The sequence below is a fragment of the Podarcis raffonei genome, chromosome 10 (genome assembly GCF_027172205.1).
Source record: "Podarcis raffonei isolate rPodRaf1 chromosome 10, rPodRaf1.pri, whole genome shotgun sequence".
Lineage (NCBI taxonomy): Eukaryota > Metazoa > Chordata > Lepidosauria > Squamata > Lacertidae > Podarcis > Podarcis raffonei.
In genome coordinates, this window is record NC_070611.1 from 2,594,916 (window position 1) to 2,609,998 (window position 15,083).

General features: G+C 43.2%; 1 protein-coding gene across 10 annotated transcripts in view; it reads right to left on the bottom strand.

The window, feature by feature from the left end:
* The window catches only part of FRMD4A (FERM domain containing 4A), a 464,351-nt gene that overhangs the window by 204,832 nt on the left and 244,436 nt on the right, over positions 1–15,083 (bottom strand). For 3 of the 10 annotated variants that reach the window (XM_053406334.1, XM_053406322.1, XM_053406323.1), the window contains exon 1: positions 1,909–2,071. The exons of 6 other annotated variants lie outside the window; for them this stretch is intronic. In XM_053406334.1, coding sequence (XP_053262309.1) covers positions 1,909–2,037 — 129 coding nt within the window. In that variant the 5' untranslated portion in view covers positions 2,038–2,071. Of the gene's footprint in view, positions 1–1,010; positions 1,398–1,908; positions 2,072–15,083 lie in introns of those variants that run through there. One more of the 10 variants, XM_053406333.1, reaches the window with a different exon arrangement.

Consider the following 15,083-nt stretch of genomic DNA (forward strand, 5'->3'; position numbering starts at 1 on the left):
TTACACCCCTTAGGATGCTGCCAAAGGTGGAGCTCAGGCAGGTTCGGTGGATTCTCACCATCAGTGTTGGCCCTTTCAAAGTGCACATACAGACTGCAAATCTATGCACACACAACCTCATACAGTCAAGCTAGACAACACCCCTTTCTCTAGTTTTCAAAAATAATTGTCTCCGTTATTTGTACTTGTTCATTTCTGCAGTTCATCCTTTATCTGTTTTGTTCCTTTAGGGTAGCCTCTGTTTCAGAAAGAGTGCTGCTGGATCGTTTGCTTGTCTGCATGTCTTTCATTAAACCACTGCCAGTACTATTAATAGAAACAATTGTTTCTTTTGGAAATTTTGCATGGATGCTGCAATCTACTTTTCTGCTTTCCCCACTCAGCAGTGAACATGCTTAATAACACAATCAGGAAAGTGATCTCATATGGATTCATTTGCAGCACGGGAGAGGGAGAGAGAGAGAGAGAGAAGCAAAGATCTCAAAATAATGGGAAACTGATTGATTTACTGAATGTGAAACAACTTTCCTGCAAGAGAATAGGAGATCCTAATGTTTGAATGAAAACAAAAAATATTCCAGAGGTTTCACCTTTTACAAGCCTCAAGCTGTGCATTAAACAGGCTGCATCCATTTAGAGCGCAAAGGAACAGCTCCATATTAGCAGATCCTAGCAAAAGGCTCCCAGACTTGTTTGAATTTAGATGATTCCTTGTACCTTTCTCCTCACACCCCCAGCCACAACCCCAGCACACCTAAAGCCAATCCACATTGCTTTCCCTCTCTCAGCTCCTGCAACGTAATGGTTTTCCTAAACCTAGGCATTAAAAACCTATTTTTTAAATGGGAAGACCTAGCGATTCCATGTTATAATGAGATCCTACAAAAAATGGCATCACAAAGCAGCTACAGTTTGTGCTTCCCTTCAGCCCCCCCCCCTTTTAAGGCAAAGGAAAATGCTGCATGTTCTCAATGGCTTCGCCCCTTGATGGAAACAAAGACTCGCGTTACCTTTCCCTCCACCTCAACAGGAGCGGCGGCGGCGGCGGCGGAGCAATTCAGATTTCAATCCCCCTCTTCCCAGAAAGAAAGCATCTCATTAAATCCAGTTTCCTCGGGCCTTTGGCCTAACAGACAGAGGCGGCGGCGGCGGCGGCGGCAGCATCCATTTGTGAGGACTTGCTGGCAGGGAGGCGCAGCCCTTTCTCTCGCTCGCTGCTGCTGCTCTGCCCGCGTCTGCCAGGAGCGCTTTCCCTAGGCGACCACATCCCCGGCCCCGACGCTGCCGCTGCTGCTAACGGTCTCTCGGAGGGAGAGAGCCTGGCTCGGCTCCAGAGCGCGCCGCCTCCATCCTCCGCAGCTCCCAGCCGGCCGGCCGGGGGGCGAGACGCAAACACACAGGGCGGGAAGAAGGGAGGGAGGGAGGAGGCGGCGGGGCCCGCGCTCGCCGAGCGGCTGAGATTCTGCGCGCGTCCCGCTGCGTCCTGAGGCGGCTCGCGGAACTCGCCGGCGGGCGCGCCACTGCCGGGCTCTCTCCCTCTCCGAGGGCCCGGCGGGGGCGCCCAGGAGGCCGCGAGCAGCAGCCGGGGCCGGAGCGGCCGGCGAGGCGCAGAGAGGCGCGCTCCTTGCCTTTCAGCAAAAAGAGCACGGGTGAAAAAAGGCCGGGTTCTGGAATGGGAGCAGAAAAACAAAGAAAGGCCCCCTTGGCTTGCTGCTCTTCCCTCGGCTTTCCGGCGCAGGAGCCGCGGAGACTGAAGGAAGGAGGGCGCGACCGAGAGGGATCCCCAGGAGGAATCCGGGCTCGGCCGAGTCCCCCCGCGGCTCCTCCCTTCCTCACTCGCCCCCGCGGCCCCTCGGCTAGATACCAGCTCCCCCTGGCCAGGGCAGGCGAAGCCTCTCGGCTTTTTACCTCGGTAACTAAAAGGGGCTGGTAGGTAGGAAAACCTTCGAAATGCTCTTCTGTCCGTGAATTCGTGTTCTCCCAGGCAAGCAGCCCCAGGAACTGGAAAATATCAAGGGGGCGAAGCCATGGCCACATATGGCTGGACTACAATTCCCATCCCTCCCTGCCCCAACCAGTGGCCAACCATTCTTGCCACCCAAGCCAGAGCCCGAACTCTTTGTGGCTCTGAAGAGGTTTGAAGACATGTTGAAGCAAACATATAAGCAAGTTTGCTGAGTGAGAAAAGCAACTCAGATTTCTGTCAACCAGAATTAAAAAACAGCCTCGCTGATACATGAGGGACTGATACCACCTGTACCGTCGTTGACTGTTTTTCAAGGTAATGCATCAAATTCTCATAGCCAACTCAGCAGGGAATGAGAATCTGGCTGTCTTAAAATGCAAAGTCAAGTGAATTTTGAGGATAATAACCTTGACATGGTGGCGAGTTGATGGATTGTGGTGATGGATTGTCTTTGCAGAGGTGGTAGCTGGTCTTGTAGATGATTTTATATGGCAAAGTTAAAACTTCCAGAGCATGGCCTGAGACAGGAGGACATCGGCTGCAATTCTAGAGCCAGACCTCAATCATAAAACAGGTACAGCAGTAACCAAGGAAAGAGAACGTCAAACCATGTGGAGAGAATTCATCCTTCGCTGGCAAATAGAGCCTGTCCCTGAATATTTGGGCCTATGGGATAAAGCTTCCACATCACAATATGACTTGAATACATACTTGAGATTCAGCAATTGTCTAGAAATCAGCATGTTACGATTGGATCTGCTCTTCAACCTTTTGAGCACATACTAAAATAATTACTGTATTGGCGAAACCAAAAGGACAATATTGGGGATGCGAATAAAACCCATCCCTGGTAACACAGTGATCCCCTTTTAGCATCCGGTCCTTGTCTGCCTTTGCCCCACCGTTGGGGTCAGTTTTCTGGTCACGCTGGAGGGAAATAAAACGTTGGGTCATGCAGATGATTTCTATTCCAGGCTGCCCACCCAGTGCTGCAAGCGCAGCTCATGCACCCACTCTGCCCCACTTGCTCAGCCATGCTGCTGCACTGCCCCACTCACTCAGCCCCGGCCACCACCACAAGTCCAGAGCCCCCGCCTGCTTCCACCCATCACCACAAGCTCAGCTTGGTCAGCTGCTGCCTCTCTCGCTCCCTTCACCCCACGCCGTCTCCTTCCTTGCTCCCTCACCCCCCAACCTGCTCGCTCGCCTTGCCTGCCTCAGCCTGGAGCATGCGTAATCCATTGCCAGCGGGACAACAGACTAATACAAATAGTACAGAGAGAAATATAATAATGGATTCAGGAAGATTCTAAAAGCACCAATCATAAATCTTAAATGCTGAAGTTTTGCCTCATGTGTAAAATATTTTCTCTTCTTTGTGTCATGTCTGTAATCTAGATTGGTTCTAGAGCCTGCTGTCCAAAAGGGGTGGCTGCAGTTACTTGATAGGCATTTGAAAATCCTCTCCTTGATTAAGTCATCCATGCCCTTTTCTCTCTGTGCTGAATGAAGAAGCTGTGACTATGCCCTTGCTATATGCTGACCCACAATGCCATTGCCCCCATTGCTTGCACAGCCTACTTCTGCTCTCAGATGCACCCATTGCCGGGTAATGCAGAATCAATCTGCAATGAACTTTTTTGTAAAAAAAACAAAAACCCACAATTTTTATTGCTTTTAAACAAATACAATAACCATTAAACATTTATCTAGCAGTACCTCTAATGGTGTGTGTTTTATCCATTGTCTCTAGACCTACACTTAATCACCCAGCATTCAAACATTCAAATGTAACCTCTCCACTGAGAATATTGAGCAATTGGTACTGCATAAGGTGGTCTGGATTTTGGTCATTAACATAGCTAAAGAAAGGGGTCCACGTTTCTCTATACGTTATGCCTTCAATTGCCCTCCTGTGCCTAGTGCAGGCTTCCTCAACGTTGGCACTCCAGATGTTTTGAGACTAAAATTCAGTAAGAAGCCTACTAGTTCACTGTGGCACAGGATGGAGTCTAAGTCTATTTCCAAAGATAGTAGGGCTAAGGCAGGATTTGGAGAAAAGGGTTGGCCTGTAATTGCGGATATAATGGAAATTACTCTTTTCCAAAAGTTTTTAACATAAGGGCATTCCCACCAAACATGAATAAATGAACCAAACTTTCCACAGCCCTTCCAATATAAAGGAGAAAGAGAGGGATTACTTTTTGCCAGCCTGACTGGCATCCAGTGCCATCAGAGGATGACCTTGAGGGAGGCCTCTTGTTAGCGAGCTGAGATGGTTTAGAACGGGGAGTAGTCCAGTGCCTTCCAACTGAATCTGATTCCTATACAATTTGCAGGCTTCTAGCACCCCCATCCGCACTTTCTGATCTAATAGATTGCTGTAAATTTGGGAAGTGGCACCTTTTAGGGCATATGCTGGCCTGCTGCATAAGGATTCAAACAAGGGAAGTGTCTGTAGGCCCTCTGCCCTGCACTCCAAATGAAGTGCAAAAGAATGAGTCTGAGCTACCTGAAACCAGGTAGTATGAGTGTCTTTTAGTTTACCTTGCAATTTCTCTTGGAAAACTATATGGATTGTGTAAATGCCTACATCCTCTCAATCCTTGAACAGTTGATAGTTATTTGTGCATCTAAAAGCTGGATGATCCAGGAATGGGACCACTGGTGAAGGGCCACTGTTTTGTTCCATGTTCTCCACACCACCAATACTGATCTAGTAAATGGATTGTCTATTTTCCTTACTTCCTTCAAGGACAAAGGTAAGAAGGGGCAGCCTCTCATTGAAGGTGTCAAAGGGACCATGTCAAGTTGGACTCAAGGGTCCTGTGTTCTTCTGCTGAGCAATGGGATCAAGGATTTGATTTGAAAAGCAGAATAGTTACAGCAGTAATTCCCCATTCTGTGCCATGTGGGACTGGATGCTGCGAGGCAAATTACCAAAAACTAAAGTTTCCTGTGAAGCCAAATTTCATCCCCACCCCATTGAGGAGGCTGCCTGTTGCCACCTCCATGATTCCTGTGCTCTAACATGATCTTCCATTCAGTCTCCACTGGGGGATTCTGGCATGCTGCCTCAACATCAGATATGAGCTGAAGACTCAGCTGTGAGAACCGTTTGACAGTGGAATGGACTCCCTCAGAAGCTGGTGGAATCTCCTTCATTGGAGGTTTTTAAGCAGAGGTTGGATGGCCATCTGTCATGGATGCTTTAGTGGAGATTCCTGCCTTGCAGTAGGTTGGACTAGATGACCCTTGCCTTGTGGTTGCCTGAAGTGACACAAACCATCAGGTTGGTGAAACACCAGAGCAATTCTATTGTTCTAATAGAATTACCTGCTCATAGAGGCACACACAACAGAAGCACAGCAGATGGGGTTTTCTAGGGTGGATCATTCTTATTCTTACACATCCTAAGAGTCAACTTTTGTGGATGTAAAAGGAAAGTATGCCTCCAATTTTTAATTCTGAAAAATTAACCATGCCTCCTCTAGCAGAACTCTGGAAAATGTTGCTTTCAAAGTGTGTGGAGTCTAGAGGAAAGCAAGTCCTGACAAGGCAGAAAATAAGCCAGGAGAAACTGCAGCTTCTGGGCATTCCTACAGCACCACAAACTTGACTTGAAGAAGATGGAAAGATGGTGAGATCAAATAAGAAGGGATGGCATTGGAGAAATGGAGGTGAGAGCATATGAGTCAATCCTGGCTGCTTGGCACCATAAGGGGATAATGGGCAGTATTTTCTCTCTGACAAGTGGGGCTAAGAAATGTGCTAAACCTGGGACTTGCAAAAGTGTCTGGGCATACAATGATAAGAAAAGCTGAGCTACCCTTAATTCTGGATGATGGGTACATCCACAATTATTAGCCAAGTTGAACAGAATATTCAGCCTCATATGAAATGTGTTTGTTCGTATATGCTTTGATTGCCAAAACATGGGAGTAAATAATTAGTGAATGCATCATTCCAAACTATGATCTGAAATGTCCCTTATGGGCTGCTTCTAGAGACGGGCTAAGTGAACAATTGGTCTGACCTACTGTGACAGTTCTAACATTCTTATGTTTCATTCAGTCCTGACTTATGATCAATTGCGCTTTTGAGATTCTTAAATAGAGAGCCCAAAGCAGCAACCCAGAAACCACAGACAGCTCACTCAAAAATGCAAAGCGGAATCAGTCATAAAAGGCACCTAATTTGTGTAATGAGATCCAGCCGAGATGACCTGTAAACAACAGAGGGGATAAAACCTATAAAATACTAAGTGTCGTTGCACACTGTATTTCAAACTAGATGTAACTTCAAGTCAGCTGAATTGTTCTCAAGATGTTCCCAGTTAGCTCTCAGGAAACAGTGTTTAGAGGCAGCAAAGGCTTTCTTTTTTTTACCCGCCTCCTCAACTAGTTCCCAGGGCAATCTCCTGTGCAGGAATGGTGGGAACAGAGAAAGGATTTGGTCTTCGATGAAATACGCCTCCAGGGCTTCAGCTCAATTTTCACACAGAGTACACTTAAAATAATCTCTAAAAGCCAGCGGGAGAAGTCAACGCAGTAACTCCTCCGTTCATTAGAGTTAGAAAAGTGTGGTTTTGGCAGCATGCTGTACTGTTCGATAGGCACATTAAACAGAGCTGGGATGTCTATAACTCATGCTCAGTGTGAGGCAGCAGAATATTTAATGGGGGGAAATGCTGGGATTTTGTCCCATTGACCCTGGAAAGTGGGGCCTAGTGCAACACATATACATTCTATTCTTTCTAAGGTGCTCTCCTATTCAGCACAGTTGCCTTAGAAGGCTGAAAAGATACAACAGCAGCAAGAATACTTATTGCTAAGTATTGGAAGACACAAGATCTACCCACCCTGGAAGAATGGCAGATGAAGGTGATGGACTATATGGAACTGGCGGAAATGACTGGCAGAATCCGAGACCAGGGAGAAGAGTCAGTGGAAGAAGATTGGAAGAAATTTAAAGACTATTTACAGAAATACTGCAAAATTAATGAACGTTAGAATGATGTTGGAATGAAGTTAAGTGGTTTTGGCAGTAATGTTACAAAGGAGTATGTAAAAATGGATTGTTAACAGGTGAGAATGTAAAGTTATAATATATTAAGATAAAGGATTAAGATAAAAACAAAGAGGGAAAGGATTTGCTGAATTAACTAACTGAACTGGAATACAAAAAAGGGAGTTGTGAGGAGGTCAGGGAAACAAGTAAATGAAAGACAAGACATGGAAAGATTGATTTGTTTTTAATTGTTTTTATTTTTCTGTATTTTGTATTTTTTGTTTCTTTTTTCTTTCTTTTTCTTATTTTTGTAATCTTTTCTGAAACCTTAATAAATATCATTAAAAATAATAATAGAAGGCTGAAAAGAGCAAACTATCCTATTATGGGATTCTTCTTCTTAGCCTGTCATTTTTAGTGTTTGAAATGAACTTTACAGGAAATCTTTTTTGTGTGGAAAATGGTATACACATTTTGCCAAGAAGAAGAAGGAGGAGGAGGAGGAGGAGGAGGAGGAGGAGGAGTTTGGATTTGATATCCCGCTTTATCACTACCCAAAGGAGTCTCAAAGCGGCTAACATTCTCCTTTCCCTTTCTCCCCCACCACAAACACTCTGTGAGGTGAGTGGGGCTGAGAGACTTCAGAGAAGTGTGACTGGCCCAAGGTCACCCAGCAGCTGCATGTGGAGGAGCGGAGACGCGAACCCGGTTCCCCAGATTACAAGACTACCGCTCTTAACCACTACACCACACTGGCTCTCAGAGAGAGATCTCTTGGCAAAATCCGAGAGAGAGAGATCCTCACCCACTGCATATATATATAAAGGTCTCAGCTCTAAAACTATCACTATTCTCAGTCCTTCTATAAGTTGAACAAATTCATGTTGGCTGTGATTGTATTTTCATTTTCACTTGCAAGAGTTTAATAGAAGATTGTTCCAGTTTTACAAGGTAATCACCACAGGATTGCCTACAGTAAATCCCCACAGAGTGTAATCAGGACAGGCTTTCCCTGAAAACATTTTTCTGACCCCAAAAGACCACAGTCCTACGCATAATTGCATGCACACTAGTCTGGAAGTGTACTTAGGAAAAGACTGAGTGTATGCACTGAACCACAGCCCATTCAACCTAACACCTTAAAACTGCTATCCAAATTACAGGACATTATGATTGCCAAACCTTGTTTCAGTAGAGCTCTTGAGTAACTGTTTGCTTGTCTGAGAACATTTGAAATGGTAGTTATAGGAATTTTGTTTTTAAAAACATTGCAAAGCATTTTAAAAGCATTGCAGCGCTCCATATAGCTGATAATTGTATCACATTTCTAACACCTGTATCCAGGAATTGGGGATGGGGGTAAGGGAGGCAGACAATGTGATTACTTCCTATAGTTGTGTCATCCCCTCCCAGCCATTTCATGGATACAGACATTGACACTGCAGTGTTGGGGGAGATGACTATGTTAGTGCAGTTTGCCAATCACAGAGTCACCCAGCCAGTATTCCAGAATCTTTGTTCCCAGTTCAGCTCATCTGAACATGGATATGTTTGCAAGATGAAGCAAACTTCCAACTATACTTCTGAATTTGTCAGCATCCTCAAGCTCCTTTTTTCATCATATTGTTTCTGGTACTCTATAGTCACTGGAGTAGCAACCGGCTTACAAGTTTCCATGCCATTCTACTCCAGCAGATCCTGAATTTTACTGCTTTGGCTGATCAGAAAGAGCCTTATTTCTCTCTTTCTATCTATGTGCCCAGATATTTTTTCACTAACCCTATATCCTTGATCTCAAAATGTGCCTTTAAACCTTTTTCAAAATTTTCTTTCTGTTTATCTGAACCATATATCAGCAGATCATCAGCATACAACCAAATGACTAATTCAATCACCATCATTACAAATATGCAAAAAACGATTAGCTTTGCTTTGCTCAAATTTAAAACCTCTCAACATTTTTTGATTCCAGAATCTAGCTGCTTGCTTAAAACCATAAATGGCCCTTCTTAGTCTTCACAGGTGGTTTACAATCAGGGCCAGCAACTTGAATGAAGTTGAATTGAGTGTTGGGCTATTGCTGAAATGAGCAGCAGAAAAGGAAATGAAGTTTTCACATTTTGTCATCAAAAGTGACCTCTATGGTGACCTAGAAGAAGAAACTTACATGGTTCAACCACAAGGTTTTGTGAAAGACCTGGGTTTAGTGTGTAAACTGAGAGTATGCACTAACAGGTGGTTAAAATATTTTAAATAAATATATCTATGTAATAATGCTTTGTTTTTATCTAGTGCAGAGTCTGCACTGAATGAGATGCAGAAAGCATTAGGTTCACACATCCACCCCTTTCCTCATCCTTTGTGTGCAGGGGAGGGAGACTGTAAGAATCCACTTTTGATCTCAAATAAGCGGCATTTTCCTGCTACGCTGGAATTCAGAAAGCTGACTCTCATAACTCTACTTGGCTTCAACAAGCCAGAATCAAACCATAGTTTCAGAACTTACTTTGCTCACTACTAGCCATGCTTAGAATAAAACCAAGTTTCCTAAATGCAGTCTATGGTGAATTCAAAACCAAAAGTGAAAATTTTCCATTTCCTTCCCTGACACATAATGAAGAAGCAGTAGTGAGGGTGCAAGCCCATGGTAATTTTTCTAATTCTAAACCATGATTTAGCATTATACCCAAACTAGGCTTCAAAAATCCATAAAGCTACTGTCAATACCGTTATCCTCATTCTTCAAATGGGGTGTAGAAGAAGCCTGAAAGATGGTGGCCTGCCTAAGGATTTTAATAGACTTCTTGGCTCACAGCTCATACTCTAAATCACCACAATACCCCAGCTTCATTTGCACTGGAAGGACAGCATGTGCATTATATGTATGTACATGTTAGAAATGCTTTAAAAGGTTTCTAATTTTAATTATTCATTTTTATTTGTCCAGTATACAGATTTATACCTGTGATGGGAAATCCCTCCCATTTTCTATACCGTAGTACCTCAGGTTACTGACGTTTCAGGTTACAGACACTTCAGGTTACAGCCCCCGCTAACCCAGAAATAGTACCTCAGGTTAAGAAATTTGCTTCAGGATGAGAACAGAAATTGTGCGGTGGCAGTGCGGCGGCAGCAGGAGGCCCCATTAGCTAAAGTGGTGCTTCAGGTTAAGAAAAGTTTCAGGTTAAGAACGGACCTCCGGAGCAAATTAAGTTCTTAACCCGAGGTACCACTGTATAGTAAGTCACAATAAAACCCCAATCTCCAAGCAGTGGAAGATTTCAGGGGTTCCAGGTGTGTGATTAAGGAGAAGAGGTTTGTGTTTCCTTTTGGGAATGAGGCGAGCGGAGACTGTGGTGCCTTTATGATAGATGGTTTATTTACACATATATGTAACCTGAGTCTACAATAGAGGGGTTCACAGCATTAACACCCCCAAAGAGTCTTGTTTCTTCCATAGCCACAGCCTGGGATTCCAGCAGAAATCGGCCAGCATGCTCTGGTTCTCTGGCTTTCCAACCTTCAGCTTTTTGCCTTCAGCTTCTGGCTCCTGCAATTCCTTCCCTAACCTCTCTATTCTAAACTCTGGCTTTATCTGTTTAAGGCGGCAGGGTGGGTGTGCGTTCTTCGCTCAGCAGTGCCACAATCCTTTGTTCTCTTAATGGCCCATCAACCAGGCAGCTAGTCTGGCTATTTCCCAGAATTTGAAGGCTTGATTAGTTTATAACACTTGCTGGATCCAGGGATTATAGGAGTCTGGCACCCACAAACTCATAACAATATAGTAATTCATCAGTTCCATAGAATCTGACATTTAATTAAATAGAGCCTATCGCTAAGAATTATAATGTCATAAAAGCCATTCTTAAATAAATGAACAATCCATCCAGAAGAATTTCAATGTTTAGACTGCAATCATAAGACTGAATTCCTATGAACACTTACTTGGGAATAAGTCCCATTGATTTCAGTTGGACTTTTGAGTAAGCAAACATAGAAGCAGCTTGCATGCGTAGGATGGATGGATGAGGTATGGCACCTTGGGTGGTCTGTGCCTAAAAAAGCTGCCCTTTAAATCGTTTCATAAATCAATCACTGTTCCTTTAAAATAAATGAAACTTACTTCCAAGTTTAGTGGTGCAGCACACACTCTGAAGGCAAGTGTGGTATCTTTGGTTTAAAAAATCAGGCAGCAGATGGCGGAAAGAGCCCCTGACAGTCCAGAGTACAGCAGACAATTACTGAGATGGATGACTCTAGCTTGGTATGAGGGAGGCCCCAATGTTCATACCAGGACTGTAACCGAAGGAGAAGGCCTGAAGGCCTGAAATATTAAGGAAATGAACATAGGGATCTCAGTTTTTTAAAAGTCAACCAGTTAACCAGCCATTCTCAGCCTGGAAATATAGAACCATTTACTTGTGGTGCGAGCCACACCTGTGGCTCTCCGCTGGCTCCTTGCCTCAGCCAGCTTGGCAGAAAGTAAACAAAACCAAGCTGGAATTGACACAGGTACGCCAGTGCACACTGGACAAAGAGCAGGCCCACCCTCTTCTGAACGGGGAAACTTTCAACCACCCTGGCAACAAACAAACAAATCAGACACCCACCTCAAAAGGCCTAGACTGAAGAAAGCAGGCGTGCAGAACCCTTTTCAGCCTGAAAGTTGCATCCCTTTCGGGAACAATAGCGGTGGGTGTGGCCAGAGGCAAAAGTGGGCAGAAAAATTAATGTAAATGTACCTATGCCAATAAAGCTTTGAGAATCTGACACACCTCTCTATCCTCCATCCAGACAACCAAGGCTGTATCCTGACCTTTCAAACATCATTAGAATGATATTAGCTATATCGTTCTAAAACATCACAGGGCATACTGTTAAATTAAAGGTGTTCCTTACCTTTAACAACGCAGTCTCCCCACTGTCGGGTCCTGGTTGCTCTGCAGAACCCTCTAGTGTCACATTATAGTAACACATTTTTAATTTTCAAGAAAACGTACTGCATTCATTGCATTATGAAAATCATTCCTTAACCCTTTGTTAGGAACCATGAGTGTAGATCCACCCCATGAGGCATTATCAGAGTTCCAGGACACAATTCAGCCAGGCCAAAACACAAGGGTGGCAAAGTAGGTCCAGGAAGAGACATGACATATCTCACCTAAATGTATGTATTATTAAAAATATTTTATCATAAAATAGGCAAGGGTGTTGGGGTTGGGTTTTTTTTTTACTCATTTTATTCCATTTTTTAAGGCTGAGAATGGCATTGAAAAATCTGGAAAAGTATGCAATCTGAAGGCTTAGATTGGGAAGTGCAAATTAGACTAGTTTACTGAAAAATGCAAACCAGATAATTTTTTTGTCCATCTGTAGTTGGAAGCAGCATGTTAAACTGCTTGACCAAGGACTCGTATCTTCTTATGTTATCATATTAGACCATCAACAGCAATGCTGAGAGGATTTGCAGAGTCCTTTTAAGGATATATATGCATTCCTTTTTTTATTTAAAAAAATATCAAGACTCAAAAGCACAGGTTCCCTTAAGTAAGAGAGAACTGGGTCTCTGAAAATGTTATTTTAATAACTTCATGCAGCAACATTTTAGACTAAATATAAACAGGATATGCTGTTTTACATCACTAAAATCTGTTTGATACATATGAAATCTATGCAAATTTAATAATTAATTCCTCAACAAAAACTCATACAATTAATCAGTTGATTTTTGTTTAGTTGGATGCAAAGCCTCTGCATCGCAATGTTCATTAGCAGAAATGTTTGTACTGCACCAAACTTGTCATGTAGCAGCAAGCAGTGGCAGCAAAAGAGTGGCAGCACAATCCCACGTGAAGCGTGTAGGGAGAAGATATGTTTAGAAAAGGGAACTGATAAATTATCTGGATTAAAGAGTCTAGACAAGGGAGGGCTTTTTAATCATGATGGAAGATGAAGATGAAACAAATCTTAATGGCAGAACAATATTCATTGAAAATAATTCACTGTTCATTTTAGGCTCCCAGTTTGCAGCAGGCCCAACACCTTCTCTTCCCTTTTGCAAAAACTTATTTCCTTAGCGCTTATGAGGGAAAGCAGATAAAATACTCTGATGATTGACAAAATAAAATAAAATATGGCTTGTCTGCACCCTTTCTGCTACCACAGCTGTCCTTTGACAAGATGGATGTTTTATTCCAAGCCAAGCTGCTGCCAACACATTCCAAAGGCAGGGAAAAGGGATTAAAAGCTATTGAGGCAAGACAAATTTATAGAAAAATTAAACAGAACAAGTGAGAACATTGACTCTGAACACACCATACACATCATATTTTTGGTGCTGTGTAAACCAAAAGACACGCAGGATTGCTGGAAATAAAGAGCACCATGTTCTGAAATAGTGGCTAAGCACAGATTTGCTTTCCATAGAAGCAATCAGCCAGAGAGGAAGGGACGTGAGGGCACTGCTCTGTCTGTGCACACAGTGCAAAAATTATCTTGTGGTACATTTCATATTTGAGGTACTTGGTTTTTCCTGCACAGAGATTGTGTATAATCTTAAAATAGAAGCAGTGTTCCCCATACTCCATGTCTCTCTTTCTCACAGGCACCACCCCCACCCCTTCATTCATCTGATGTCATGGACTGGCTGGACGCAGAAGGATGGTGGGAGGAACCAGCTGGGGAGCCCCCAAGGGAAGAAGGCTCAGAGCCCCAGGAATGGTGATGGGTCAATGATCGGTGGTCAGAGAGAGAAGAGGGAGAAGACTGGGAAGAGGAGGTGTTGGAAGCTGAAGAGGTAACAGGGTTTAGTGTCTTTTTTATTTGTATATATTTTATTTGTATATATTGCTTGTTTTATGTTGCTATGGCCGTTGGCTAATGCGAATAAAGTTTATCTTATCTTATCTGCATGTTGGACATAATCTGTATTGATGCCTACATGTGTAGTGCTAGAGAACACGCCTGATAATGTGTCAAAATAACTGGTGAAACTGGAGGGTAAAAACCACTGGTTATCAGGTGTACATGGCGTTCTACATGTTCAGGTGCCACTGCATTCTGTCCACTGAACCTAGGTGAGTCCAAATGCCAAGCAGGGAGCAAAGAGAGGGAAGTTTGCTCTGGGGGCAGAATGGATGGGCAGCTTCCATTCTGCTCATTCAGGATACAGCATGTGTAAAAAAGTGACTCAGTGATTAGCATGGGAATGTCTGCAGGATTTTTACTAGTGCTAAGCTACTGGGCAGTTTAAATATTTAATATATTTAAATAAATTAGAAAGTGAAATATAGCAGTTCACTATGGAACTCTCTTTGTAACTCCAAATCTTAGAGTAAAATGTCAGAAACTTGGCAGACATACACACTTCCTAAGATTTCAATATATATACAGTATATATTTAAAACAAACCTCTGGTCATATATAAAGTTTTTTGTTTTTGCTTATGGAGAATCAGTGGAGAATGGAGGGGCCACTGCATGTGAATATCAAATAATTATGGCATCATAAGGGTCTCTATCTGTCACAGAAACACATTCTTATATGCATATTACATGGGTTTGGGTATGAGGTGAAGGGTTATTGGAGCAGATTCCCAAAGTGACAGCTGTTAGTGGGCTACTGCCAAGGGGAAACATTCTACCATTGTTTTGACTCTCGTTCCTGAAACAATTACAAGAAGAAAGTCTTTCTTTCTTTCTTTCTTTCTTTCTTTCTTTCTTTCTTTCTTTCGTTCTTTCGTTCTTTCTTTCTTTCAAAAATGTGCAATTTGGCATGCTTTAAAATGTTCCTAAATATAGAGCCTAATGAAGGAAAGGAGAGAGCCCAGTTTTGAAGGAGCTGCATTTTAAATGAACCCATTTTGTTTATGCTGCAGTTGAGTATCATTTTACTGGTGTGGCTGCTCATACATCACTGTGCTAATGAGGCAATGAGTAACCAGGCGACACAAGGCCTGCTTTATTTCCAGCTCCTACAGCTTCAACCAATTGAACAACCAGAGTAATGGGGCAGGACCAAGGCATGAATGAAATACTACTACTACTACTACTGTTACTACTAATAGGAACTCTTCTCAACATACTAGCTCCATCAGTTGTGGTGACTT